This window comes from Chinchilla lanigera, unplaced genomic scaffold (assembly GCF_000276665.1).
Source record: "Chinchilla lanigera isolate Chin_1 unplaced genomic scaffold, ChiLan1.0 scaffold00076, whole genome shotgun sequence".
In the NCBI taxonomy this organism is placed as follows: Eukaryota; Metazoa; Chordata; class Mammalia; order Rodentia; family Chinchillidae; genus Chinchilla; species Chinchilla lanigera.
Window position 1 is genome coordinate 4,971,298 of NW_004955477.1, and position 26,111 is coordinate 4,997,408.

General features: G+C 42.0%; 2 protein-coding genes across 6 annotated transcripts in view; one reads left to right on the plus strand and one right to left on the minus strand.

Annotated features, from left to right (window-relative positions):
* Dock1 (dedicator of cytokinesis 1) overlaps positions 1-26,111 on the plus strand; it is a 518,033-nt gene that overhangs the window by 245,518 nt on the left and 246,404 nt on the right. The gene's annotated exons all lie outside the window — the stretch shown is intronic.
* The window catches only part of Fam196a (family with sequence similarity 196, member A), a 57,951-nt gene that overhangs the window by 25,867 nt on the left and 5,973 nt on the right, over positions 1-26,111 (minus strand). For 2 of the 3 annotated variants that reach the window (XM_005402008.1, XM_005402006.1), the window contains exon 2: positions 11,640-12,786. In XM_005402008.1, coding sequence (XP_005402065.1) covers positions 11,640-12,781 — 1,142 coding nt within the window. In that variant the 5' untranslated portion in view covers positions 12,782-12,786. Of the gene's footprint in view, positions 1-11,639; positions 12,787-18,800; positions 18,978-26,111 lie in introns of all 3 variants that reach the window. The other variant, XM_005402007.1, reaches the window with a different exon arrangement.

Below are 26,111 nucleotides of genomic sequence, written 5' to 3' on the forward strand. Positions count from 1 at the left end.
TTGTCCCATCTGTCTTTTCTTTACCTAATTTTTTTCTACTGTAGGGTGAATTTTTCAAAATCACATACGCATTTCACCCAGATGCAAGAATAGAGATGTCAACCCTTCCAGGACTATATCTACATGCAAATCCCATGCAGTCTTAGTAAGGTCAGGATGACTTTCAATAATCCTCATTATTTCTATGCTCTTCACAGATTTCAAGGGACTTTGCTATGAAGTAGCCCAAAGAACTGCTGTGCTTGTCTGCACTTGCCCTGCCTTGCTGCACCTGCCTCATGTTGGGTCTCCATTGCTTGGATGAATGAAACAGAAACCTTGCCCTTAAGACACTTAAAATCTAGGAAACCTGTTTTCCTAAGATGAAGGAATTGCTTATGTGTTAAAGAAATTCACCTGCATGATGGTGAAAAGCATCACTCCTGAGGCACCGTTTCCAGTGCTCATGGAAAACAGTGTTCTTCCTCGGTAGCTCAGCACATCAGCAGCCCTTTGTGAGTCTCATGCAGAACACTCCACAGTGGATGCTAAGCCTGTGGGGCTCCTGTGACTCTCACTGAGAGCATGTCTTTGCTCATCTTCACAGTCCCAATCTGCTGCTTGGTGCCTTCTACTGACACATCCTGGGTCATTCATTACTGGCAGAAAGCAAGCATCCTTCCTGCTTCTATCTCCTTTCCCTGCTCCAGACTTCTACACAATGCAAGTCCCTGTAAAGTGTGCCCTAAACTGCAGTTGGTAGTTTTTCCTTTCTCTGTCTCCCTCCACTAGATTGTAAACACAAGAAGGGGCTGCTGAGGTTTTGTCCATGTTTCCTACCGAACTTGTAGCACTTACATAGGAGGTTAGAGGTGTAATGGATGATAAAGAAATATTTCTGCACAGTGACTGGATAAATGAATGAACAAACGAATAAATGGATAAGAATCTGCATGAAAATCCTTCTGGATTAACAGACAAAATACCCTTTTGCTTCTAAAAAGGAAAATAAGGCTGGCAGTTGCATGACGGTCCCATCTGGGTGAGGAGCATCTGTCTAAATAGGATTTGCATTATCCCACTTAAAAATTTCCCAAGCAGGTGGGGAAAAGGTCAGTCATCTTCTGCCTCCTGCACCCACTTATGAAAATAAATGGCTTAGTCTTTCACCTTCACCAGTCGCTGTTCCAATGCCTGGAAAAGGTCACTGCCTGAGCCCAGGAGCAGTCCTCAGGCATGGGTTTCACTGAGAAGCACCCTTAATGACCTCAGTTGCATTCTTTAGATGGTGTTGACCAATGACTTTTCTTGGCCTAGCAGCTCCCCCAAAGTGGTGACACTAATTCTGGAGAGGCTCTGGCTACTGGGGTCACTCTTACTGCTTGTTTTCCTTGCAGAGAACTGAAGTGAGACGATAATGAGTGTAAATGGAAGAGCACTGCAGGCAGTGTTGGGTTCACACCCAAGCGGCTGCTCCTCTCACCAGAGTGAGTGGGAGTCCACGGGTCTCCCTTGCTTCATGCTCAGCCCTCTGCCTCACCTCAATATCGCTTCCTTCCTTCCTTTATGTTTCCCAAAGGCCTTGGCCATTTCTTTGCTTGCTTCTTAATACACAGAGCCATGCATGATGAAGAAAGAGGATGGATTATGGTTATTACTGCAGAAATGCATGCATGTTTGACAGAGGCAAACAGAGATGAATACTATTGAGGCAGGATTTTTTTTCCTTGTAGTGTTTTATCATATTTCTTCATATAAAATAATAATATCCAAAAATGAAAAGGTAATTATTACTTTGGGTGTGGATTGCCTGGCTCTCGTATAAACTTGGAAAAGTTTACAGTTTCTTTCATGCATTCATGCAACCAAAGAGATACTGAATATCTAAACGATGACAATAATGGCACAAACAGGACACTTGTCCCAGAAGGCATTAGAAGTAGATATTAATAAGAAAGACAACCGTTTAGAACTGAGCTGAGGCCAAGTTGATTAACTTATGTTCCTGGAGGAGAGTTAAAACTTAAGCTATAATTTATTAAAAATTAGTGAAAATGAATTTTGCTGGCACTGGCTACCGTACTAGAAAGAAATAACAATGTAACTATTAATAGAGATTTTCCATCTGGGCTGTCATTTTTCTCCTTCTCAAGTACTACCACACAAGGTATAACTTGTAGAGGTTTTGGTGTGGAAATATTAATATTGTGCATTTTCTAGTCATTCTCATAGTAAATATCCACAAAGGCTTTTATCTTTTATTTATAGTTTTTTTAATGTATTCCTTTTAGATCAGCTTAGTTAACAATTTTAAGTGAGAACTTATTTTTCTTGAAGGTTTTGTGCTTTGTTTCAAAGGCATGACCTTGCATTTGTTCTCATAAACAAATGTTTCCGAGCTCTTGTTGCTGAAGATTAGATTTTGTTGTGATCACCGGTAAACTCCTTGATGCCTAATTATGAGACTCTATCTGGGGAGACATTCTTGTGCTATAAACAAATGATATATGATAACAAAAAGTTCTTTTGGTTGCACTGTGCTTCTTTTTAAAAGATTGTCTTTTCCAATCTTGTGCATAACTTTTCAAATCTGGCCATTAAAACACCTTTTTATACCACTGAGAACTTTGTCTGAATTTGTTGTTCGGATGAATTTAGGATCAATTTCAGGAAGCTTTAGGTAAGTACCTGGTGGTCACTCGGCGGGCCATTTGTGTTACAAAGATTCTGATGAGCTGGTTTTCTCAAGTAGGCTGTTCATGAGTAAATTTTGTGTCCTGCTACTCAGGTTACTGGACTTAAAGAGCACTGGCTTTGGTTTCTCTGAAACTGTCCTACAGAAGGGCATCTACATAATAATTATTGATCCTTAAAAGTATACCTTAATCCTGGGATCTCTCAGAATGGTGGTCCCTGCTGCCTCTGTCCCTGGAAGTGTACTTTGTACAGATTAGTTGGCGTGAACCACAAAAGGTATGGCTGGAGGGCCCTCTGTAGTACCTTCACGTGAAAGGAAGGACCTCGAATTGCAGTTGCATGAAAAATGCCCATTTTCCTTTGTGTGGAGTTCTCAGGCTCTTCATTCTCAAGGAAATGAGAGAATGTGCGCTCAACCCTGGCAGACCTGGATGTGAATCCTGGCTTTGCTATCTGTTTTGACCTGGGGGAAAATATTTAAGCACACTAAAGCTTTTGTTTCCTGACAGAGGTCATTCCTACCTCGAGTTGTTACTGGAAGGACCAAATTACGGAATACTGAATGGCTCTCATATTATAGGTAGTCAGAGGAGGTAAGCTTCATAGTTGCTCTGCCTGGAAGATACTGCCCTCGAGTGCTCCCTCTGACCCAGTCGGAACTAGAATGCAAACCATTTTTGCATAGTTTAGCAGAAACTGCATGGGGTTTTTAAAAGTAGCTGAGAACTAGAACTTGCACTAAATCTTTTTTTAAAAATCCAGATTCTGGGACACAAATCCATAAATTCCATAAATGTTCATGTCATGCCTTGAATTGCTCATTTTATCTGTAAATGGGGTGTCTGAACTGCCTAGTGGCTTGGTTGTGAGGTTTTTATTCACCCACCAACTTGAAAGGCTGGGGAGGTATTTGAAAGCTATTTTGGCATTCTGCACAGGCAGATTATTTAAATTACATTTTCAAGTATGTGTGATACCTACATGAAGCCAAAAGCTAGAATGTGAAATGTGTTATATTCTTATACATATATTTTGCTTTATTTTTCACATTAGGTATGGGAAGGAATACTATTTTTTCAAGAACTTAAGAACAGTATTTACAAAGTTATTTAAATATAAGCTGTAGAAAAGGTTCACTCTGACCCTGGAAATGAAATGAAGAAAATCCTGGAAAGGATATGATACACACTTCCATTTCAAAAATACAAAGAAGATAGTAACTACTGTTGGACGTTAGGACTTAAATATTCTGTCCCAAATCTGTAAAAGCTATGAGTTGCAACAGAAGGGAATTCAGTGGTTTCCCTGCAAACTGTTCAAAGGATGCAACCTTGAGGGACCAAGGCCAATTCCAGCTCTGCAAAAGATAAGGAATTGATGAAGTGTCAAGAAGAGAAAAGAAAACAGAACACGAGGATCATTGTGCACTTCCAAGGAGCTCTGTACAGAGGGCTTTTCTCCCCTCTCCTCCTCTGTTAGCTTTTATGATTATTTTAAGACGGGCTGAGATTGTGATGTTTTTATACTTTATTGTAGAATATGTTCTTTGAACAGAAAGGAACCTTCAGGATCCCTTCTGTCATATGCATGTCAGAAAATGGAGCTCAGAGCCTAGGCTAGGGTGAATTGGAATTAAATCCAGGTTTCCTGACTTTACATCAACTCCCTTGCCCATGACTACAAGTAAATGCATCCTGTATTTCTTTTCAATGATGAACCCAAAGCATGATGTTTCTACACCATGATCCTCAACCCCTCCTCACCTGCTGAGATAAACCAACCTTTATACTAAGGACAGAAAATAGCACACATTGTGTTCTTGCCTGCATCCTTGTTGAACCGCTCTCCACCTTTGCATTTGGAGTGTCGCTTCACAGTAAGAAAGTAACTGTGAGAGGAAAGAAGTGACTGAGTGCAGCGACCTTCTGGGGCTAAGACCCTTGTCTCTATTTCATTTAATCTCCAAGAGCAACCCCTGGCAGGCATTCCTGGGACTCCATTACAGAGCAAGAGGCTGCTATTCAGAGGGGTGAAAAACCCTGCCCAAGCAGTTAGGGAGGCAGGATCAGCATAAAGATCCCAGCTTTGGACTGGCTGACCCAGTCATTCCACTCTGCTCCCCTCCTGAATCTCATTGCCCCAAAATGGAGAAAGCGAGGCTCAGAGGCTGACCTCCATTGGCCAGCTGCAGTGGTTTAAAATGTTTTGCATTGTAGTAGCGGTGGTGAGGGAGAGACCGAAACGGATTTATTAAGAACATTAGAAAATGAAGTGCTGACATTTCCATCTTGTGCCAATAGAGAGTGAGAAGGGACAGGAGAGCAGTTGGAAGAAATAAGAATCCTTTTACCTCTGAGTGCTGCTTTCTTTCTGCTGCTCATAATGCCCTGCTTTTCTCTGATGCATCATGCCAGAGCTGGAGAAGGCAGCACTCCACATCGTAGAGATCCACTAGGATGGTTTTCAGGACTGCAGAGACCAGGCAGAGACTGTGTGATGCTATCCACACCCCCCTCTCCTCCAAAATTGGCCATTCCCCACTAACCAGGTGGAAGACTCTGATCTCAATTAAGTGGGTAGATTTTGGCAGGAACAACCCAATCATCCTTCTAGACAGTACATAGCAAAATTGGGATGAGATTGCCTAACTGTGCCCAGCTTTCCCCTTGGCTCTCAGAGGGCGGAATCCAGGGAGTTAATAAGTCAGGATCTCATGGAAGATCTTTGTGATTCCTCAGCGTTTATGCCATAGCTGCTGCAGTGATGCACAGTTCTCCATGTGGTTTTTTTCTGCTCTGTGACTTAAAACAAATTAAACTATCCTCTTACGCTTCCTCCATTATTGTGATGCAGTATTTATTCTGTTTGGGTATGGGTAATTAGAGCAAATTCAGATAGATTTCTCATCCCCTGGCAGGTCCTTCTGAAGTATGCCTGATTCTGAATGATTTGTCAGTATAAGGACATGCAGTAAAACAAGTATATCATTCCTATCCATCCAGCATCACTATCTAGGTTAAAAGGAAATCATATGTTCTGTGATGACATTTTATTCCGACAGTGGCAGAGTGAGACCTTTGTCGTGGTGTCGAGATGTTGTATGTAAATTACATATACATGTGCTACACACACACACACACACACACACATGCATGCACACACACACACACACTTCAAAACCAAACCCCAAAGGCTGTATAGGCTGGTAAATAATAAGCATATTCTTGAACAGAATGAATTGTCAGTGAACTGTAAACCTTCGAAGGCTGGGTCTGAATTCATGTGACTCTCAGTATTGTTCATTGCCTGGTACAGAGTCCAGCACATAGGAGACATTTGGTACAAGTCTTCTAATGTGGAATGACTGAACCTTTGCATGTTTGACAGTCATATTCTGAAGTTCCTGCACGCATAGTCTGACTTGGATTTGCACTGAGCAAATGAGCTGCTGCACTTACAAACCATGTAATAGGAGTCCACAAACTATATATAGCTCACGACCCAAATCCGGCTGCCCCTGTTTTTTATAAATAAAATTTTGTTGGAATATAACCATGCCCACTTATACATATATTATCTATGGATGCATGTGGGATACAGTGTCAGAGTTGGATCATTATGACGTACAGTGTAAGACCATTAAAGCCTAAAATACTTATTATCTGGTTCTCTGTTGAAAATATTTGCTGACTCGACCATATAGGAGCTGACTTTGAGATCTCCCAGGAAACACTGGTTCTTACTTCTTAAATATGCATGTCCGCACATGACCCTGTCTCTGTGGTTATTCCCAGGTTGTGGTGACAGAAAAGAAAAATGAAGTTAAATAAACAATACAGGGTACTGCAAGGGGTGTGTGTTAACTCTGTGTCTTAACCCTATTCCCTTTTGTGTTGAGCGCTGCTCTCGGAGAGCCCCTGATCTTGGGAGCATTCCCATGGCTTTTTTTAAACCAGTGTGTGTTCTGAGCTGAGGATAGTTGAGCCCAAGCCACCGAGAAACCACCTTTTCTCAGTGACTAGGCCTCCAACCTTTAGGGAGTTGTCGCCATAGTGGGTCAACAGGGATTTCAAGACACTACAAGTCATTGGATCTGTACCTTTCCTAAGTTGTTTTGGTATTTTATATGTTTCTTTTTTAAGTCTTGGTCTCACACTTGTTCTGATTTAGTATAGCCACAAAGCTCCCAATGCTTCATGATTTCATCTGCACAAGGTCCTGGCATGGTCTGGATCCTGCTGCCCCCTTACTCACCTACCTCTCCATTTTATCACCCCTGCCTGCAGGTACCCTAGCAGCTACTGGGAGAGACCTAACCCATAACAGAACCTGCTTCACTGTGGCCAAGGCACGTCCTGAGCTTGTGCTGGATGTCTTTTAATATAGCTTACAAACTGATTTTAGGTCTCCAAGTAGCAAAATATTATTAGGCTATTGTGAACTGATGAACACATCAAGATCCTAAATCCTTGCGGGTGGGAAGTCTTAGAAGCAAGCAGATTTGTCTCCACCCAGGGTGCTGTTGGGGCCACCACACCAAAGTGACTGGCGAGTCTGCACAGCAAGCAGTGATGACCTGCAGCCAGTTGGTCTGCAGCTCCCCTGCCCAGGCGGCCCATAGCTTCTATGGGGAATTACCACTGTTACATGATTTCACTGCATTTTTAAATTGCCCCAGTTGCCCTATTTTTAGCCTGTAATGACTACAGTACCCACTTATATAGGTAGCCTGCATGACCCCAAATTCCATATGGAGAGCTCTGAAATAAGCACAATAATTCTTGGCATTCATGCTAGCTGAGTGAGGAGATGCTGCCTGTGCTACATAAAGTCAGGAGATTTAGTGAACTGCGCAAACATTTTACAAAGGACAAAAAGGCATGGTTTTGAATACTTTTTGCATTTCTCTCTACTCACAAAATGCATCCTATTGAAACACTCTTAAAAGGAAATATCCTTGTTCAGTACCCACTCTGTGCTGGTAGGAGCTTCCCAGGTTAAATATTTAAACTTCTCCTATTTGATAGAAGATAAAAATTGAAGCTCACTAACGTTAAGTAACATGTCTCAGATGAAAACTTTCTCTTTTGAGGCCTTCCAGAAATCTATGTAAGCAAATGAGATTAATGAGAGTATATCATATGAAAAATAATTCAAAAGCTACTGAAATTAGTTGTGGCTGGTGACACAGAATTCTTTCTACCAAGTAAGGGCTACTAGGAATAGCTTGCATAATAAACTCGATAGTGAAAAGATGTGCTTTTTAAAAGATTACACATCAAATGCATTGTAGATATGAAAGGAACCTAAATGGCTTAGGGCCACTGGCCAGGTGCAGAGAGCACTGGCTTTGCTACCTCTGACTTAGTACTGTACACGAGAGCAGCCTTGTGACCTTCACAGGCCCAGGTCAAAGCCTGGTGTGCATAGTATGAAATTTTAAGAACAAGATTTATCACATGGGTTCAGACTCATAAGCTCCAAGTTGCCAGCCTGCACCAGGATTCCTCCTAATGCAAGTGATATTCTACACAATATCCTTCTATGCTTCACTGGGGGTTTTGAACAGGGAGAGGAATTGACTCTACCGGCTTCTGTGCATTTTCTGTAGTTAATAACTTGTAGGCTTTAGAGTATTTTCCAAAGAAAATTGTATTGTAGTTTGGTTATTCAGTTCCTTTTCATTTCACAGAAAGATTACATAATAGGCAGGCATGGTGGTACACACCTGTGGTCTCAGCTACTTGAGAGGCTTAGAGTTCCAGGTCAACCTGGGGAAGCTCCAGTCTAAGACCAAGAGTTCCAGATCAACCTAGGGAACCTAGCAAGATTCAGTCTCTCAAGGCAGGGGAGGTAAAGTGGGCTCAATTCCTAGTATAATAAAATGGGAAAAAAAAGACTGTAAATGACTATGTAATAATCTACATAGAGTGTATTTTTTTAAAAAACCTTGAGATACAGCTAAAACATGTTATCATGTTATTTACCTCCCTAGATAAAAATATATAAAATTAAGTCATCCATCCCAGTTGACTGTCCTGGAACCTATCCTTCAGGGATTGGTTGGGTGCCCAGAGGAGCAGAGTGCTAAATTTACAAGATTTGATAGCAGACAGAAATTAGCAGTTGTCGCAGTACTGACATCAGGGAAATGTCCCTTAGAGCCAGTGGTTACAGATGCTTTGCACAGTACTGGCTGTGGCTCATCCACCTATTCCCTGGGATTCTGTGGGACCCAAGTCTGGGAGAGGGTGAACAATGAGCTTGCTTCTGCTCTGCCTCCCTTACAGGCTTCTTTTGCTTCATCTGAAATTCTGACATGGAAAAGAGGTGAGAAATTTAAGTGTTAATTAATGACCTTGGGAATTGAGCAGAAGGAGGAAGCATTAGGGTGGACTCAAAGTTTGAAACTGCTTAATTCATTGTTACCTGCATCCAAAGGGCTCAAAGAGCGAGGTGGACGGAAAGATTCTAGCATCAGATGCAGGAATGCACCATGAGCAGACCTGCCCTTCTACTGTGAGCTTGTCTTATGTCGGCAGCCACTGAACCAGGGACTGATTTCAAAGTCAACCTTCCTTTGCCTTCACCAAGGTTCCTGAGTCCTCAGGTGACCAGGAGCCAGGCACGCTGCCATGTTTTGCGAATACTGGAGTGAAGAACTTTTCACGATGAGGGACATGTTCTATAACTGCCTTGTCTTATGGATGGTGCAGTTGTGCACATGAAATGTGGTCAGTGTAATGGACGAACTGAATTTTCAACTGTGACTAATTGTAAATAATTTGAGTTAGAGTTTCAATTGCCACAATATCAAACATAGATGCCCTGCCACTTTGATGGCCAAGGATGGGTAGCATCCTATGGGCTAGCTTACTGGTGTGTAGAGGTGTGCATCTATTATACTGGATTCAGACATGGGCCTTTAAGTGGTCCCCAGACTTCCAACTCCTATCTACAGCATCACTGACCCGCAAGCCCAACATTCTTCCGCTAGCAGACACCAAGCCATGTACTGGCCATAGGGTTAGCACACAAGAATATCACTCACATAATTCTCACTCCTTGTTACAATGATCTTCTCCAACTTACAGGTGAAAACATGAGTCACAGAGAGATATAGCCCTTGCCTAAGTCTTCAGACCCACAATTCCTACCCAGACATACGGTACTAAACTAGAATGCACTTCGTTGGGCACAGTCTCAAGAGAACCCAGAGGACTCCGAAAGCAATTTTCCATCCTTATTCTAATAGAAGAAAGAACCTACATAAATAATGTGGTTTTCCTTTCATAGATTGTTCACCCATCACAGGGACATACCCATGTGAGCTTACATTTTAACATATGCATTTGGTTTTACATCATTTATTGAATTTTATTTCACACCTGTCTATACTGGTAGCTATTTTGCTATCTGGCTTAAATCACTACTAGCTTTGTCAAAGTCAGTGACAGGGTCACTCTCTGGGCTTTTATATTCTTCCATAGGAATGTGGTCTATTGATCAGCAAATTCCTAATATAACCCTTCTCCTTAGTGTGTTGCTTTGTGGTATGTACAGATTCAGGTATAAATGACTGAAATGGAATGACAATGGAGATGTAAGCCCAAGACGGAACAAGGCTTTCTGGAAATTCCATGGTGTTAGATTACCTAGCTATGTCTTAAGTTAATTTACATTTACCTGCTAATTCCTACTGTTTAACAACAATAAGTTTACTGTGGAAATCAGACTTTGGCATGGTATTAAGAAATGCTTGTTTTGTAGACAAGCCACCTACACTATGCTGGAACAGCTAGAAGCCAAGGGCAGGACCCCCACCAGGTACCTAGACACTGGAGCCAGTGCCATAGCCTTACCTTCTGTCTTGGAATATACAGGTCTTTTTTCCCCTGTTGTTTGCAAGAAGCAAAAACTGTCTAATTCACCTAGAGCAGTCCTCCTGAGGAATGTTTGCTCTGATAATATATTACCTGGCTTACCTTCTTCACGCTGCCTGCCAGCTCAGCCACCAAAGTAAAGGGTACAGACCACATAAGGCAACAAGGTGCTGTCCCTCAGCCTAACCTTAGAACACAGTCTGGGTGAAAGCCAGTTTCAAGGGGGAATGGCAAAGAGAGGACTTGGCAGTTCAGAGCCTGGTGAGCCATGGGTACTGCTTGGAGAAGCTTGGAACCAGTGTGGTGCTGGATGTGTAAACCTAACACACTGCCTGGCCCACAGCTAGAGTGGCTGGCTAGCTGGCTGGCTAGGGAGCTCAACAACTTAGTCACAGTTTCAACTTCAAAGTATGATCAAGTCTAGCCAGCTTTTACCAATGCTAGACCGTGTTCACTTTGAGCTTGATAGTGTTCTCTCTGCAGCCCACTGGACAAACAGGGCACCCCATCTGAATAGGCATCTGTCTTTTGTAGTGAGGGCCACTCCTTTGTATTTCAGGAAAAGAATGAAAAACATTGTCTATTATATAAAACCTCACGCAGTCCTCAATGTCAATGTCATTCCAATTACTTATTATAAGCTTGTAAGTCACTGTTTTTCTTAATGCTATCTGAATTTTTTTCTGTTCTAAAATATGATTCCTAAGAGGCAAATAGTATCTTAATTTACATATTGTGGACTAGAATATGTACTGTGTATTATCAAGATCATAAACTCTTTTATTAGATTAAAAGGAAAAGTTCACCAATTCAGTGACAATATGGGTATGGTTTAAATCCCCAGGCCAAACAGGTGCTTACTAAGCAGAAGTATACCTTGAAGGCGGGTGGGTATGCCATGAGGGAAGCCTAGCCTTCAACACACTCTGACCCCTTGGAACCTACTGTTCAGACTACAGCCCATCCACAGAATTGCTGGCCTTAGCCTCTTCCTGCACTTGAGCTTGGGGGGTTTATAGATGAACCCCCATGATTCTATGATGAGTTATAGAATGCGTAAGACACAGTGAACATACATACCCTTCCCGGTGGGCCTCTCCTTTCTCTAGCTCCTGAATGACCCCCAAGAGCACTTTGATGGTCTCCTGACTTGAACTGATCAAGTTCTCCATCATCTGAAGCTGTGCCTTGAGGTCCACCACTTCTGTGTGAGGCACAATTTGTTGGCATTCTTCACCTTCAGCCATGGCTGTGGCACTGGGCTGAATCTGCAGGGGCTGTTCCTTACATTCGGGGGACTGACACTGCACTGGGGGTGAGCGGGCTAGCGCAGAGCTGGGGGTTGCCTGCAGCCCATTGAGATGTGTGGCTCTCCTCTGCTCCTCATCTGCAGGGCAGAGGGACCACTGGCTGACGGCAGCAGAGTTTGACAGGCCAGGGTCTGGGGTCCTAGTACTGATGGCAGGTGTGTATAAGGTGGCCACCTCTGTTTTAAACACCCTCCTGTGGGCCAGTGGAGCAGGCTCTTCTGAGTCTGGGGTGCCCCCTTCGGACTTTGCTCTCCTCTGCAGCTGGTGCACAGCCTCTTCCGAGGGAGGCTGTGAGGAGTTCTGGAGTAGCGCATGTGGGTCTTTGCAGGGCTCTGCACAGTTGACCCCAGGGAGCAGGTCCATGGCGTTTACGTGCTCATTGGAATGGAAAACCAAGGCTGTTGTCTTGTATATCCGCCCTGCACTGTATGTTTGGACTTCTTCCATGGGTTCTGCCTGGCTCTTCTCTTTCACATCTGTTAGGAACCCATTGTTTTGGCTTTTGAAGGGATCTGCAGCTGGGATGCTTTTGAGATTCCCTTTTTTTCGGTCCAGCGGGAATGTCTGATAACACTTCCTAAGGTCTGGTGAGGTCTGCACACCTGTGCTCTTGGTGACGTTGGGAATGGAGCGGCGTGCGGGCACTGTCATGTATTTGCGATAAGCTGCTCTGCAGGACACGGGTTTGGCCTCTCGCTTCTCGCCCAGCTGTCCCGAGGAAAGGTGTGTGTCCCTCTGCTCATTCTGGGCCTCACAGATATCCTTAAAGCGCACCTGCAGGGCTTTGTTACGCTTTTTAATCTGCCGATTGGGATCCAGGGCATATTTCATCTCCAGGGCCAGGCAAGCAGCCGGCTCCACTTCACTCTCGGGCGTCGTGAGTGTGCATTTGCTGGTTTCCTTACTGACCATGGTTCCTGCATTCAGAGACAGCAACAGAGGTGTCAATGGATCAGAAACATAGGAGCAAACACAGGCAGCAAGGACTTCTAGCCAAAATTATGACTGCTGGCTTCCTAATTATTTTTAAGCAGGTGAGGTCGGCCTTTATGTTAAGGAAAATCAGACAGGCGGGGTGTTGCTGGCAGGCACAGCATGAAATGCTTCTCAGATATTAAAGCCTACTCATGTTTCCATGTGGGATACACTCGTTTTTCTTTTGATAGTAATGCATGTTTCCCCATTAGACAAACCTGGTTTACTATATTCATCAGGAAGCCCAATGATGCTGCTCGTCTGCTTTGCAAATTATCTTTTCACACGTGTGTCTCCACTTTGCAGGCAGACGGTTTACCAAATGCAACTTACTTGGTTTGGATTTTTACTACTTTTTGCAGATGACGTGATTAACTTGTTACTGGAATCAAGAAGTGCTGTTTTAAAGACTTACTGAAGAGTCTAGGTCCTGTGCAGATACATGGTGAGAGCCTGTGAGGAGGACCTGAAGGACTACATTTCAGTTAGCCATTGTGGATTCCGTGGGAGCTGGTCATGGTCCTGCCCTGGGATCTTTCTAGGGTATATCCTGGAGGGTTGGTTTGCTTCTTATGCGTTAACACCAGTCAGAAAAGGAACTTGGGTTTCCCTGCATTTACAAATACAGTGGTAGCAACTCTCTTTTTTGATCCCATGGGGAATGGAATTTGAAAATACTTCTAAAAAAAATTAAAAGAAATTATTCATTCTAGATTCAAGTTTTGTGTTTTGATCATAGCCTTGGAAAATGAAAACCATGGTAGTTGTTTCCATACTTAAATCCTGAAAGAAAATAAAATCATGAGGCTTTATGTTAATCACGCAAATTCATCCTGGGCTGAATTATTAAATGCAGCTAAAAAGATGCAGGTGGCCAATGATTCCTCTTGGGGAATACCAGTGGGGTAAAATGCCTTCACTTTATTAGGCAGATTCACAGCTGCTTATTGCACATGGAAGAACTTTCCTGGGGGCTGAACTTAAAGCAGGATAGCACAGTTCATTAAATTTATTTATTTATTTATTTTCAAATTTACTATTATTGTGTGTGTGTGTGTATGTGTGCATGTGAACTGGCCTATGCTTTACCCCTTGCCTCTGAGAATGTTACGGTTAGATGGGAGGACCTGGAGACGTAGCTGCTATGCAGGGCTGTGGCATGGCCTAGTATCCAGAGAGGCAAGATTACAGATACAAGTGGTGAGAGCTGTACTGCTCAGCCCAGGGTTGTCAGACCTTGTGTCCTGTTCTGGGGGCCTGAGAACCGAGCCTGGAGACTTGCAGCAGCAGTTCTTGTGAAATGCCACAATGACTCCAACACTTGGAGGATGAATACCACTCACGGTGTCAGAGAATCCATGGGTCAGATACTCAGTTCATCTATAAGCACCTTCTTTATAAATATTCCTGAAGGTCAGTAGTACACTTCCCATTTCAAGGAGGAAACTTGAGTTCAAAGAGGTTATCGTATCACACAGTAAGCACAGGCAGGAGTAAGACTAATTCATCTGACCTAACATCCATGCTGTTTGTAGATCCAGGTGTCCAACAAACAGAGGTCCCACCCTTCCTCATTCCTTGGTCTTTACTGAGTCAGCACTGCAGGCCAGCATGTATAGTGGGTTGGTGATGGGGAAGAGGAGAGGAACCTGTAGAGCCCCTGTCTGAGAGTCATTCCCCTCTGCAGTCTGGGTCCTCTGGTAACTGACCGGGCATCTTGGGCCAGCATGCTCCTGCCACCTTGCAGGTTGCCACCAGTGCTTACCAAGTGAAAGGCTTTAACAAAAAATCAAGTTCTTCATACTATGCAGTGAACTAACTGGTAATCATTATTGAAGGATAACAATTGAATTGAAGGATAACACAGTAATTTCTGCAGGATTTGATTGAGTTTAGATCACAGTTTCTCAGTCACTGCACTGCCGCTAGCTGTTGGACGGATTCCTCTGAGCAGTGCCGGATGTGCAGCAGCAACATCTCTGGCTTCTATCCACAAGACTCGACTAACATGCCTTCCTCCCTGTGACTGCTAGAAAGGTCTCTAGAGTTTGCCAAACGAGTGCAGGGGGCAGACTGCATTAGCTATTTCAGCCCCAGATGCCTCTATCCCCCTATGTGTCCTGAAAGTCAAGGCTCTTAGAGAAAGCAAAGGGAGCTCTTTGCTGCTTTCCTGGGCGCTATGCATGTCTGGAGCCTCCATAATTTGAAACTCCATCAGGGCAGTTTTAGGAAGGGTAAAAAGGAAAGGAACAAACCAGAGATGTGTCTATATCCTGCCTCTGTTCTGCAGAAGACTAAATTGTATGTGGTGGGTGGGACAGGGCAAGCCTGCTAGGAGAGATAATAAATATCTTTTAGAGACACTTATCCCTACAGGCTAAAAAGATGCACACAAAAAAACCTGGCATGGGGGGCAGAGTATTGGAAACTAGGGGCATAATAAAATTAAATCTTAACCCTCACTCTTATCTGGCATTCATTCTTGAGCTGCTTTTGCTGTCCAGGTGTGTCAGAATGTATTGTGCCATCATTCTACAGAAGGCCTTCATACGAGGGAAAAATTTGAAAGAGAGAGCATTTTTACAAAAAGCAATTTACTAGTAATTTTTCAGCCTTTTCCCTGCCACTACTGAAAAATGTGTGTCTGAATAAGTTTGTCCTACCATGCTATTCATCATCACGATTTGCCAAGAACTGCACTGAAATAATTTTTTACATCACTCTGCTGGTTTGGAAAGATATTCTGAGTGTTGGACCCAACCATCATACTCATAAAACAAATCAGAAGAATTAATCGCTAGTGGCAAAATAATAATAGTGAAAATATTCTAAAGCTCTTCTTTGCCTTACAAAATTGCAAAGTACATAAAAATCATTTCTTTCTTAGTAAAAATGATGGTAATACTTAGGACTTTTAATCAGCCTCGTTTGTTGAAAGTAGAAATAATTGAGTTGTCCTGATTTCACTGATAGGGAAGATACCAAGGGACTTCTGCAGTTCATTTATTTTGACCTCAGATGAGATTATGACTTTCTTTTGATGGCAGAATGAAATTTTCTTGGATATTAGGAATTACTAAGGTGGACACATCTTTGTAGGGTGTTCACTTATAATCTATTGGGAAGATAGGCTTATAGTACTTAACCATTAAGGAAATAATTTGTTCTGAAAGCCAATGGTACATTCTCAGATGACTGTCCATGAGACAAGTGGAACCTCATATACTGGTTCATTCATCATTCCTTCAAGCATCCATTCAGCATGTGAAAGTATGTATGTTACAGTGCTGAATTAACATTCTGCATGTGTATGGTATATAATTCTCTGTCCTAACTGGATGCCAGCATTCCTGTGCACTTCACTTGCATTTTCTCATCTGACCATTACAACACCCTCATAGTGGAAAGATTATTATTAGCTCCATACTGTAGACTGAGATATTGAGGCACAAGATTTTCTTTTGTAACTTGCTTAGAGTCACAGAGCTAAATGGGCTACACACACCCTGAGTGTACATGAATGAAGTCCATGTAGTAAAATCTGCAACCTGAAATGACACAGGCTCAGCTTTAATAAGCATCACACCACTGATACTCATCCAGCTCATCTCTTTGGCCTATTCCCATGATACTTCAGTGCTCAGGTCATACAAGGACTTCCAGGTGGTCTCTGAACATATCTGGACTTGGAGCACAGACAAAGAGGAATGCCATGAGGTTTGGAGTAAGCATGAAGTCCAAGTGGCATCTATGGCTGTAGTGTACCTTGTCTGGGTCACCCCTAGAATAAGCCAAGGATTCGGGTCCTTGTTGATCTCTTGGTTGTCAGCAGCTGGAGTTCATGAAGTTTATTTTTCCTACAAAAATTGTGGTTTAGAATTCACTGGACTAGTCGGTCTTGGGGTGAAAGTGGCTGGTCAAGGTTGTGCCTGCCTGCCTGAGGGAGAACTAGATGTCAAGGAGCTGTTTGGAATATAAATATCTTAATTACTCTCAAATTAAATTTCATGATCAAATGTGAGTTGTAAATATATAAGCCTTATATTTTTAGATTAGTGATGTAGAGTTATCTCTGTATGCTGCTTTAAATTAATAGCTCCTATAAAAATGTTCATCGGAACTTAAGTGAAAAATAGAAGGGACCAAATGCCTAACAATAGCTAAACATTAAGTAAATTATGGTGTGCATTCACTCGGTATAGCTATTAAAATGATAATTGTAAAGATTATTTAGTATTATAGAAAAACTATTATGCAATAATGTTAAGTGAAAGAAAGGAGTCTACCAGATTTTACTGGAAAAATGATGAACAAATGTGGTCAGTGTTTTGGGACTAAGATTGTGCATCTGGAGAGATGTTTATCCATGTTTCCCAATTTGGGGTGGGGTGGGGGAGGCACGGTGTTATCTTATTTCACCAATTAAAAATGCATGGGGCAAAGGTAATCTGCATTTTAAGCAGACCTCTGCAATGTCTGTGAGGACTTTATTCCAAATGAGATAAACCCAGAATGATTAGATTTGTGTACAAACAGTCACCACAGGTCATTTTTTTATTGTTTTGATGAAGTCTTGAATGAACAAAGGAAATAATTTTTAAACGTTACTGTGTATATGGATGTGTATATCCCTAGGTTTGTATTTTTACACGTCTACTTAGGTATGGAGACATATATAGCTAGACTGAGAGTGTGTGTTTAATGGAAGATATGATAATATTTAGAAAATGTACAGGTAGGAAGGAAGCTACCATTGGTTTTCATTAGGAATAAAACAGACTTGACCCCTATTTATAATCTGTTGTTTATGGGATTTCATCAGTTGATAACCAAGACACTGCTTTGAATTCTATCCATTCTTAAAATGTCTGCACTAACTCCCAGGACCCCATTTGGGGCTCATGATTTGTATGTTCACTGTTAGGTGGGACCGGTAAGGCGGTAGGCTTGTCAAAACATTCTCACCTGCTCAATGTGTGCAGTTCAGAAGCTAGGCAGGCAATCTAATGAGCATGGGAAGGGACTGTATGAAGTTACTGGTTTTCCCTTCCCTCTGCTGAGACACCTTGGAGTCAGAGATGCTGGCGAGAATTCAAGATTAATTGGGTCAGCACTTCATTCCATATGCTGAGGGAATGCCTGAACATCAGGCTACTCTGGGTGGGGATCAGAGGGGTGGAGAGAATGAATATGTACACAGCTTCCCACTGAGAAAAGGAATAAGACAAACCCTCAATCACTCAGTGAGGTCTTTTATGTTGTAAAATAGTTAATGTAGAGGCCTGTGTTTTAGCCACCAGTTCACTCTTCAAAAATGGAAGTCTTTCCTTGTGCAAAGCTAACTGCTACGGATTCCAGACTGCATCTTACATCCATTATCCAGCTTAATTTCCTTTCATACACCGAAATGATATTTTTACAGTCATTTGTTCTCTTCTTCAGAGGTCACTGATGAAGAAGACTGAAAGGGGCAACTGAAGATCAGGTCCTTCTTGCAAATGGAGCAGTAGTGGGGTGGGGTGTCTGCTCCAGGTGCAGAGCCAAGGCCTGCCAAGCAACAGGGAATTCATGCTCTGTTTGCTCCGCGTGTGGAATGTGGCGGCAGAGCCTCCGTCATTAAGAACTGATGCCTGTCCAGCCTGGAGTCAGGAATACTGACACTCCTGCAGTTTAAAGGCAAGTTTTGAGGCAACAGAAAAACCGCCTTAGGGTCTGCCTCAGCCCATTCTTATCTTTGATTTTAGAACATACATTTAACCAACAAAAAGCCTAGGATCAATGACAGGAACCATATAATGTTAACTATGACCGTAAAGGCACATGTTGACCTGTTTCTAAGAGTGGGAGAAAAGAGAACAAATTCCTCTGTCCACCATCAGCGTGATAGTTAGAAAGAGTGTGACATACAGGACTAGTTCTGCGCATAGCACCTAAGTATACTTAGTGAGTATCTCACCTGCCCTGTTCAGGTAATGAAGTAAGATCCCATCTTACACAGGGGTCTAAGTAGAGGCTTCAGAAGAACGAGAAATGGCACCACTTAATGGCAAGTCTTCTGTCTTCATGTATATTTCACTGTTTGCTTAGCTTTGGGTTGCTGTTAACCTTTGCTCATCCAGTGCCCAAATGAAATCTAAATTAGTAGAAATGAATTAGCAAAATTCTATGATATTGGCAAAAAAAAAAATCAACTGGAAAACATACCTTGTCCAAATGAGACATGCATGTAAAACATTTACCTTATTTGCCACAGTTAACTTTGCTAACTAATAATGAACAAGAATTTTGTAAATCAGGTTTCAATACTTGATCCAAATCATCTGCACAATTAGTGAAAGGAACTGAATTCCCCATTCCTCTCTCCACCATCAGCATGATAGTTAGAAAAGAGTGTGAGATACAGGACTAGTTCTGCGCATAGCTCCTAAGTATACTTAGTGAGTATCCCACCTGCTCTGTTCAGGTAATGAAGTAATCTGGTCATTTAGGCTGGACAGAGGTCTGAGTTGGTAAGAGTTGGTAGGACACAGACGAGTTGGCCTCCTATACACTTTCTGACACTTTCACTCCAATAGGGTTTTGCCTTGTATTGATTATGTGGAATTCACATCATCATCACTACTTTTATTTACTAAACGGCATATTTTAAAACTAAAGTTAGAACTGTTTTCCCCCCCCCAAAATGACTTAGGTTAAAAGAATATGTTTTATGCTTCTCAGTTTAATCTCAGGACACCATATTGGAACACTAGGGCAGGATTTCTGCTTGAAGGTAATTACTCGGTACAAAATTATTTAGAGTTGCTCAGCTGAAATCATTTGGAGTAGAAGATATAATCTCTCTTTCTGGCAAAGCCATGTGAGTGCCATTTATTACCATCAAAAGGATTCTCCCCTGTATTTTCCTTGGTTTGGCCAAAACTTTGTATATTCTGGGTTCACTGCAGAGACAGCTAAGCCAAGAAGAAAGGGAGCCACAACATTCCTTATAATCAGCTTGTATTTATAAGCTGATAGGTGAATGTAGAGAAAATACTCTCCCCAGGAGCCCTTGTGCACAATCCCAACAAGGCTGCAGTGAATTAAGTGTTTGTGGTCTTCCCAGCTTTGATCTGTTTTATCTGCCCTGGTCAAATGTAGAAAGACTGTCAGTTTGAATTCTCCAGCTTTTCTTTTGATTCATAAACTGTAAATTATGCAGGAGTGCTTTAATTTGGAGTGGAACTAAAGGACATGAATTAAGATGCACGATATGAAATAGAGAAACCTTTTTCCCCCTTCCGTTGGAGCTCATGGGCAAGAAGGAAACCACAGGAATACTTCATTACTCCGAAGCAAGATGTTGTCAATCTAGACAAAATTTAGGGTAGGCAGAGGGACTGCACACAGTCCATCACTTGGGATCTGGAAACTGGGGGAGTGTTCTGAGGGAATGACTGACAGCTCTTAATTGCAGTTGTGCACGGGGCAAACTTTTAGTATTTAAAATCCAAAATGTCATTGTTGGTGAGGAGGAGGAGGAAAGAGGAAGTGTCTGTGTGTTATACTTTAGATTTTGACACCCTAACAGCTGGCGTAATTTATTCCTTAAAACAAATCTCACCTCTCATCAGGCTTGGTGTTATTTCTATTCTGCCAGGCCGGTTAGTTAATTATTTCCTTGACCAATAGCTACTGTGGACTTGCGTTCTTTGTGCATAACAATAATTAGCTATTCTCCAGAAACACAAAGCTGCATACTTCCTTCACAAGGTTCCAGTCTGTTGTCCTTAAAGGCTTGTCTCATTTTGCCTGAAAACCTTAGCAATAGCTCCTCAGGCATGGAGGACTCCATTGTCTTTCCTGGGAGCTGATGAAACACAGCATAATGGCCCTGACCAGGGAATGGTCCTTATTCAATCAAAAGCACCACTGCTGTGTTCATCTCAGGTGAGCGTGGAGCAAAAGGCACCCAGTGTGAAAGGCAGGACTGAAGTGACCTGCAGTGGGGTCAAGAGAACCATTCCCAAGTGAGAACAGTGCAGTGGCTTTCATCATATTCTGAAGATGTTCAGAGGGAATTGTCCAGTAGTTTGTTTGATTTATTCCCAGGTTCAATCCTTCCTACCCAAGTCATCACCACGCCCCACTGATTCTGGTTTCTTTCTTGTTTCTTCTGTTTATTTTTTCCTTTCTGTCCACACTGTTCCCACTCTGATCTTGGCCTTTTTGCCTTTCTTACCTCTACTTTCTTTCCCACATTTTTCCTGTCTAAAGCTCTGAGTGTACACACCTTTTCTCTCTGCAGATACTTAAATGAGCACAATTTAGTAGTACTTCTAAAAAGCATGTCTTTTTTTTTTTTTTTAAGGTCACCTTTACTCTTTTGTACTGTCCTTATCTCTGTAGGTTTCTCATCGCTCCTCAAAAATCCTCCTTCTGATGAAGTTATTCTGTACAAGAACTGTGGTCACCTCTGTTATGTATCTCCAGGTCTGTTGGGTTACTTTGCAGGACTACCCTCTCCTCTGCTCTGCTATGGTTTCTCTTCGATGGTCCAGATTTAGTCTTGCCATCTCTGGCTTTTCCAGTCCTCGCCTACTACCTTCATGTGCTTAGTGAATAGCACCTGCTCATTAGGCTGATCTAGGTACGATAGTGGGTGCTGAAACACTGTTGTTAGCGATGTGTATTCCAGCGGAGAGAGACACACTTCCTGGATGACTCCAGCATATGGACTCTGGACCAGCATAGAAGTATAAGAAAAAAGGAGTTGAGAGTGCTCCCTGGAGGGTAAGAGCAGCTTCACCTTGAGGCTCGTGGGAACAGGCCTCAAGGACACTTTGCCTTGTGTGTGCCATCTCGCTCTCCTGAACACAAACACAAGTGTTGTGCAGACAGTGTCCCTCAAACCAGTCCCTCTCTGCTGTGCCCATTTATCCTTTAATTGCTGATTGATTTAAAAATATGATTTGTTTTTATTACCATGTCCTTATAGTTGAAGCCTTGCACATGATTTGTCAACAAAGCTTAGGATAGTGGTTTTCAAAGATTCTTTCTATATTACCTGGATCCTCACATTAGGTGGAACATAGTTGAATTGTGAAACCTGTACAGGAATAAGAAAGGAGATGGGATAGAGTTTCACTTTTTTTTTTTTTTTTTTTTTTGCAGTACTAGGGATTGAACCCAGATCCTTCATATTAAGTTAGATCCCCAGCCTTTTATTTTTTAAAATTTTTTATTGTGACAGTGACTTGCTAAGTCACCCAGGCTAGATGTCAACTTGAGATCTTCCTGCTTCAGCCTCCCAGATTGCCAGATAAGGTGTACCACCGTGTCTGGCTCATTAAGTTTTAAATAAACCATATCCAGAGATTTTTAGCTTCTGAATCTTGGTGAAACTAACTGGAGTTTACTTATGGTAAATATTTTGTCTGTGCTGATGGAAGAGAAGGAGATGGTACAAACATCAAAGTAAGTAAGTAGCCCCCAAAATGGTCGTGTTTTACATTTAATTATGAAGTACATCAGGGACTTCACTACTTATTTGTTGTAGGAAATGACTTGCTGGAAGCATGGCATCTTTCCTAGTCTCAGCAGTCTAATTGAGGAAGAATCACTAAGATTCAGGGGATAAAATCATTGCCATGTCTACAGTATACAAGTGGGTGTGGTTACTTGAGAAGGATACAAAAGTGTGGATGAAGTAACTGTCATTTTCTGTAGAAATGTGTACATTGTAAATGTGTACACTGGGAATGTGTACATTGTAAATGTGTACACTGGGAATGTGTACAATTCAATGTGTACATTGAATTGAGCACAATGAATGTAAAATTATACTCAGTAAGTAAAATCAATATTTAGAAATATTCCCTTACTATTGTCCACTAAAATCTATATGGAGAGGAAAGTAAATTTTAGGGGGAAATAGAATGGAATGGGATTCTGGTCTGAAGAAATGGCATAGATGGACAGACAGACAGATAGACACATGTACAGACAGGAGAGGGTGATGCTCAGGGAAGACAGTGCAAGTAAACTGTAGCTCAGCCTGCTTTCTGTTCTCATGAGGGAACCGTGAGGAGTTCTGATGGCCTTGGATCACCGCTGTCAGCTGTTCAGCTGTTCTTTATGGGAATTGCAGCAACGCTTTCTCTTCCTGTCCAGAATGAAACGTGTCACTTCATCCTGGGGCAGAACACAGAGCAAGGCTAGGGCAGGCATCCCAGGCTGTTAGGCACCCAGCACACAATGAGCTCAACTGTAAATTTAATGAGGAGTTGGAGTTTACATTCCTGTTTGCCTCTGTCTTTCAACCTCCCCAGCAGTTCTGTTATTTCACAAGGATTATGGAGAAGGGAGAGAGAGAATAGAATAACACTGTAGTTTCCGACTAGAACGTGACATCGTAGTGAGTAAGCAGGACGGATAATCGGTGAAGTGATTCTCTGCAGACTTCAAAATCTCAAAAAGGTTTTTTTTTTTTTTAAAGAAACCATAAATCTTTCTCAAACCTCAAATGACCCTTCTATGCTTTGGTTTTTGTAAAGCTTTGGAGGAGGATGCATGTGTTGAAATATAGGAATCTTAACATTTTGTTTGTTTTCTTGTGTGTTTAAAGAAAGCAGTGCCTGCCTAAAAACCAAGAGGGTGGATGAAGTCCCATAGGAAGGAGAAAAACATGCATTTTCATTAAGGGCTCTATTCCTAGTCTGGCTTTCTGGAATGACACACTTGTAGGCCAGGAAATGAATCCATTAAAAAAGAAGAAAGAAAGATAATATATTGCTTCCCCACTCCAGTTCAAGTAAATCAGAACTTCTGGAGATGGAGACTGGGTAGCAGTATTTTTTTTTTTTAACTCCTCAGCTAATTTAAAGAGTACATCCCTGAAAAAGAATCATTAGGCCGTATATTTTATTTTTCTTCTGCATACCCTTGTTCTCATCTACTTCCTGCCTTATTCCTAAAGTTCAAGTCAATGTATGGCACATAAAACCCTCCCAGAAGTGTTTAATGAATGAAGAGCTAACTGAATGAATGAACCAGGGAGCAGGGAGTACTGGCCCCCTGCATTTTTTCTAGAAGGTGAAATGTAGGCAGGTGATGGCTCCACCACCAATACCAATAGAACTCACACCAGGCCCCGGAGCATGTGTCTTCCATGGCCTTGCTCCATCTGTCTTGTACATCAGCTGTCCAAGCAGATTCACATCACACAGGAGGAAAACTAGTGGCCAGTCATGGTCATGGTTTAAACTTCAGGTCTTTCACAATGTAAATTGATTACTGAATGACAGATTGCAAAGAAAGTCATGGGCAGGTCCATAGCAGGAATAGTGTATATTCATACACTTAGAATTTTTTTGTTTTGTTAGTGTTTCTGGTTGGGCATGCCAAATATCTAGAATTTCGTCCCTTTCTAGGAACGCCATTGGTGGGACAGTTCTTTAACCATGGGTCTGGAGGCTGAGATGTGTTATTTAGTATATTGTTAGTTTTTTTCAGTGAACCACTTACTTTTGGATTTTTTTAAACTCAGGACGTGGGTGTTCAAGGTCATCTGTTTAGCATTTTCACATTCTAGGATGTTTCTTTGACCTGGTGATTCTTGGCTGCAGTCTTTAAGAACTATAGCTGAGGGATCAACTGGTTGATTTTGAGTTCTAGCCCTTTCAGAGTGCTGAGGAAGTGATAGAGCCTAGGAGAATAAAAGATGATAATAAAAGGTAACACTTCTGTAGTGTTCACTACAGGTTAGGTACCATTCTGCACTTCTTATATTTTTAGACGCTGTATTCTCCAAATACTCTGTGAAAAGAGAAATTACCCATTTTAATAAAGCCAGGGAAACTAAGGCATGGAATGTCAAGTCATGTGTCCACAAGTTACTGTGGGCAAGTTACTGGCGCAGCTGGGAGTGCAGGTAAGGACAGTCTGGCTAGGAGCCTAGGCTCTCTGGTCTCCTTTCTGAGCTGCACTGAGGACTCAGGAGGTCCGAACCCATGAAACTCTCAGTATTTGGCCCTCGTGATGAAGTACCATGAAACTCTCAGTGTTTGGCCCACATGATGAAGTAGATGTTGGTAAGGGCAGCATACCTGGAATTATGTTACACATGTAGACAATGCTGGGTGTGTTACCAGAGAGAGAAACTAGCTGGAGAAATAACCAACAGAAGTTTTCAACTTTGAAAGGCACATTGAAAATTGTATGGTTGTCCTAGACCAGTGATGGCGAACCTTTCAGAGCTTCCAGTGATTAACAAATCAGCTGCAGCATGCATGCCATAGGTTCACCGCTAGTGTCTTAGACTTTCCCTTTAAAGTTGGGCCCATTAGAGTCACTTTGGTTACTGTGGTACAGAGTTAGAATTGATGCTTGTATATAAAATTTAAATCATTGCTAGGAATGAACTGATGTCACCAAGCAGTCTCTGTCGCTCAGCATTTGATCCTGCCCTTCTGTTTGGGGAAAACTGCTGAATAACACTGGGAGCTATTTTCATGGGTCTGAAGTTCCATCCTGAAGGCCAACCCTGAGTATTCTTGCCACATTAGTAAATATAATAGACACAATAAATAATGTGGAGATATAGAGAAGGGTTAACATTATACTTGGACACAGATAAAAATAGCAAGAATAAAAGAAATCAGACTTTTTCAGTGGGGCTGCAAACTGTTTCAATGAAGCCATTGAGCCAACAACTACCATTAAAACAAACACGCAGAATAAATAATTGAGAAAAACTGTTACCACTGGGCTCTTAAATGGCCTGAGAAATGAAATGAAAAATATGGCTTAAAAGTGAGAAATTGATTGTTTTCAGCATTTCTTTAATTTCAAACTCTACACTTACATATGTGGCACACCAAGAACTCGTTCTGACACTGGGCCCTGGCCATATCACCCAAGGTATGGGGATCTGAAATTCATGATCATTGGGACACTAATTATTTGTGCCATATTCTCTCAAAAAGAAAAATAAGGAAAGAATCTGTATGCACCACTCCAGTATTGATTTTTTTAAAAAAGTGATTAATTGACCTGGCACAGAAATCAATTAGGTTGATGTCACAATGTCAAACTGAGATGTGAGGTCAAGGCTGAGAGGCAGACTTCTGGTGTTTTCAGCTGGCCCAGTGAGTTCTCCTGTTTTTCCACAACATTCTAGCAAAAATTTCTTTAATCTCAACCTCAGGATTTTGGGGATGAGAGTGCTAATCTATCTGATGCAGCACCGTGGTCTTTGCTCATTTTGACTTGTTTGTTTCATTTGCTC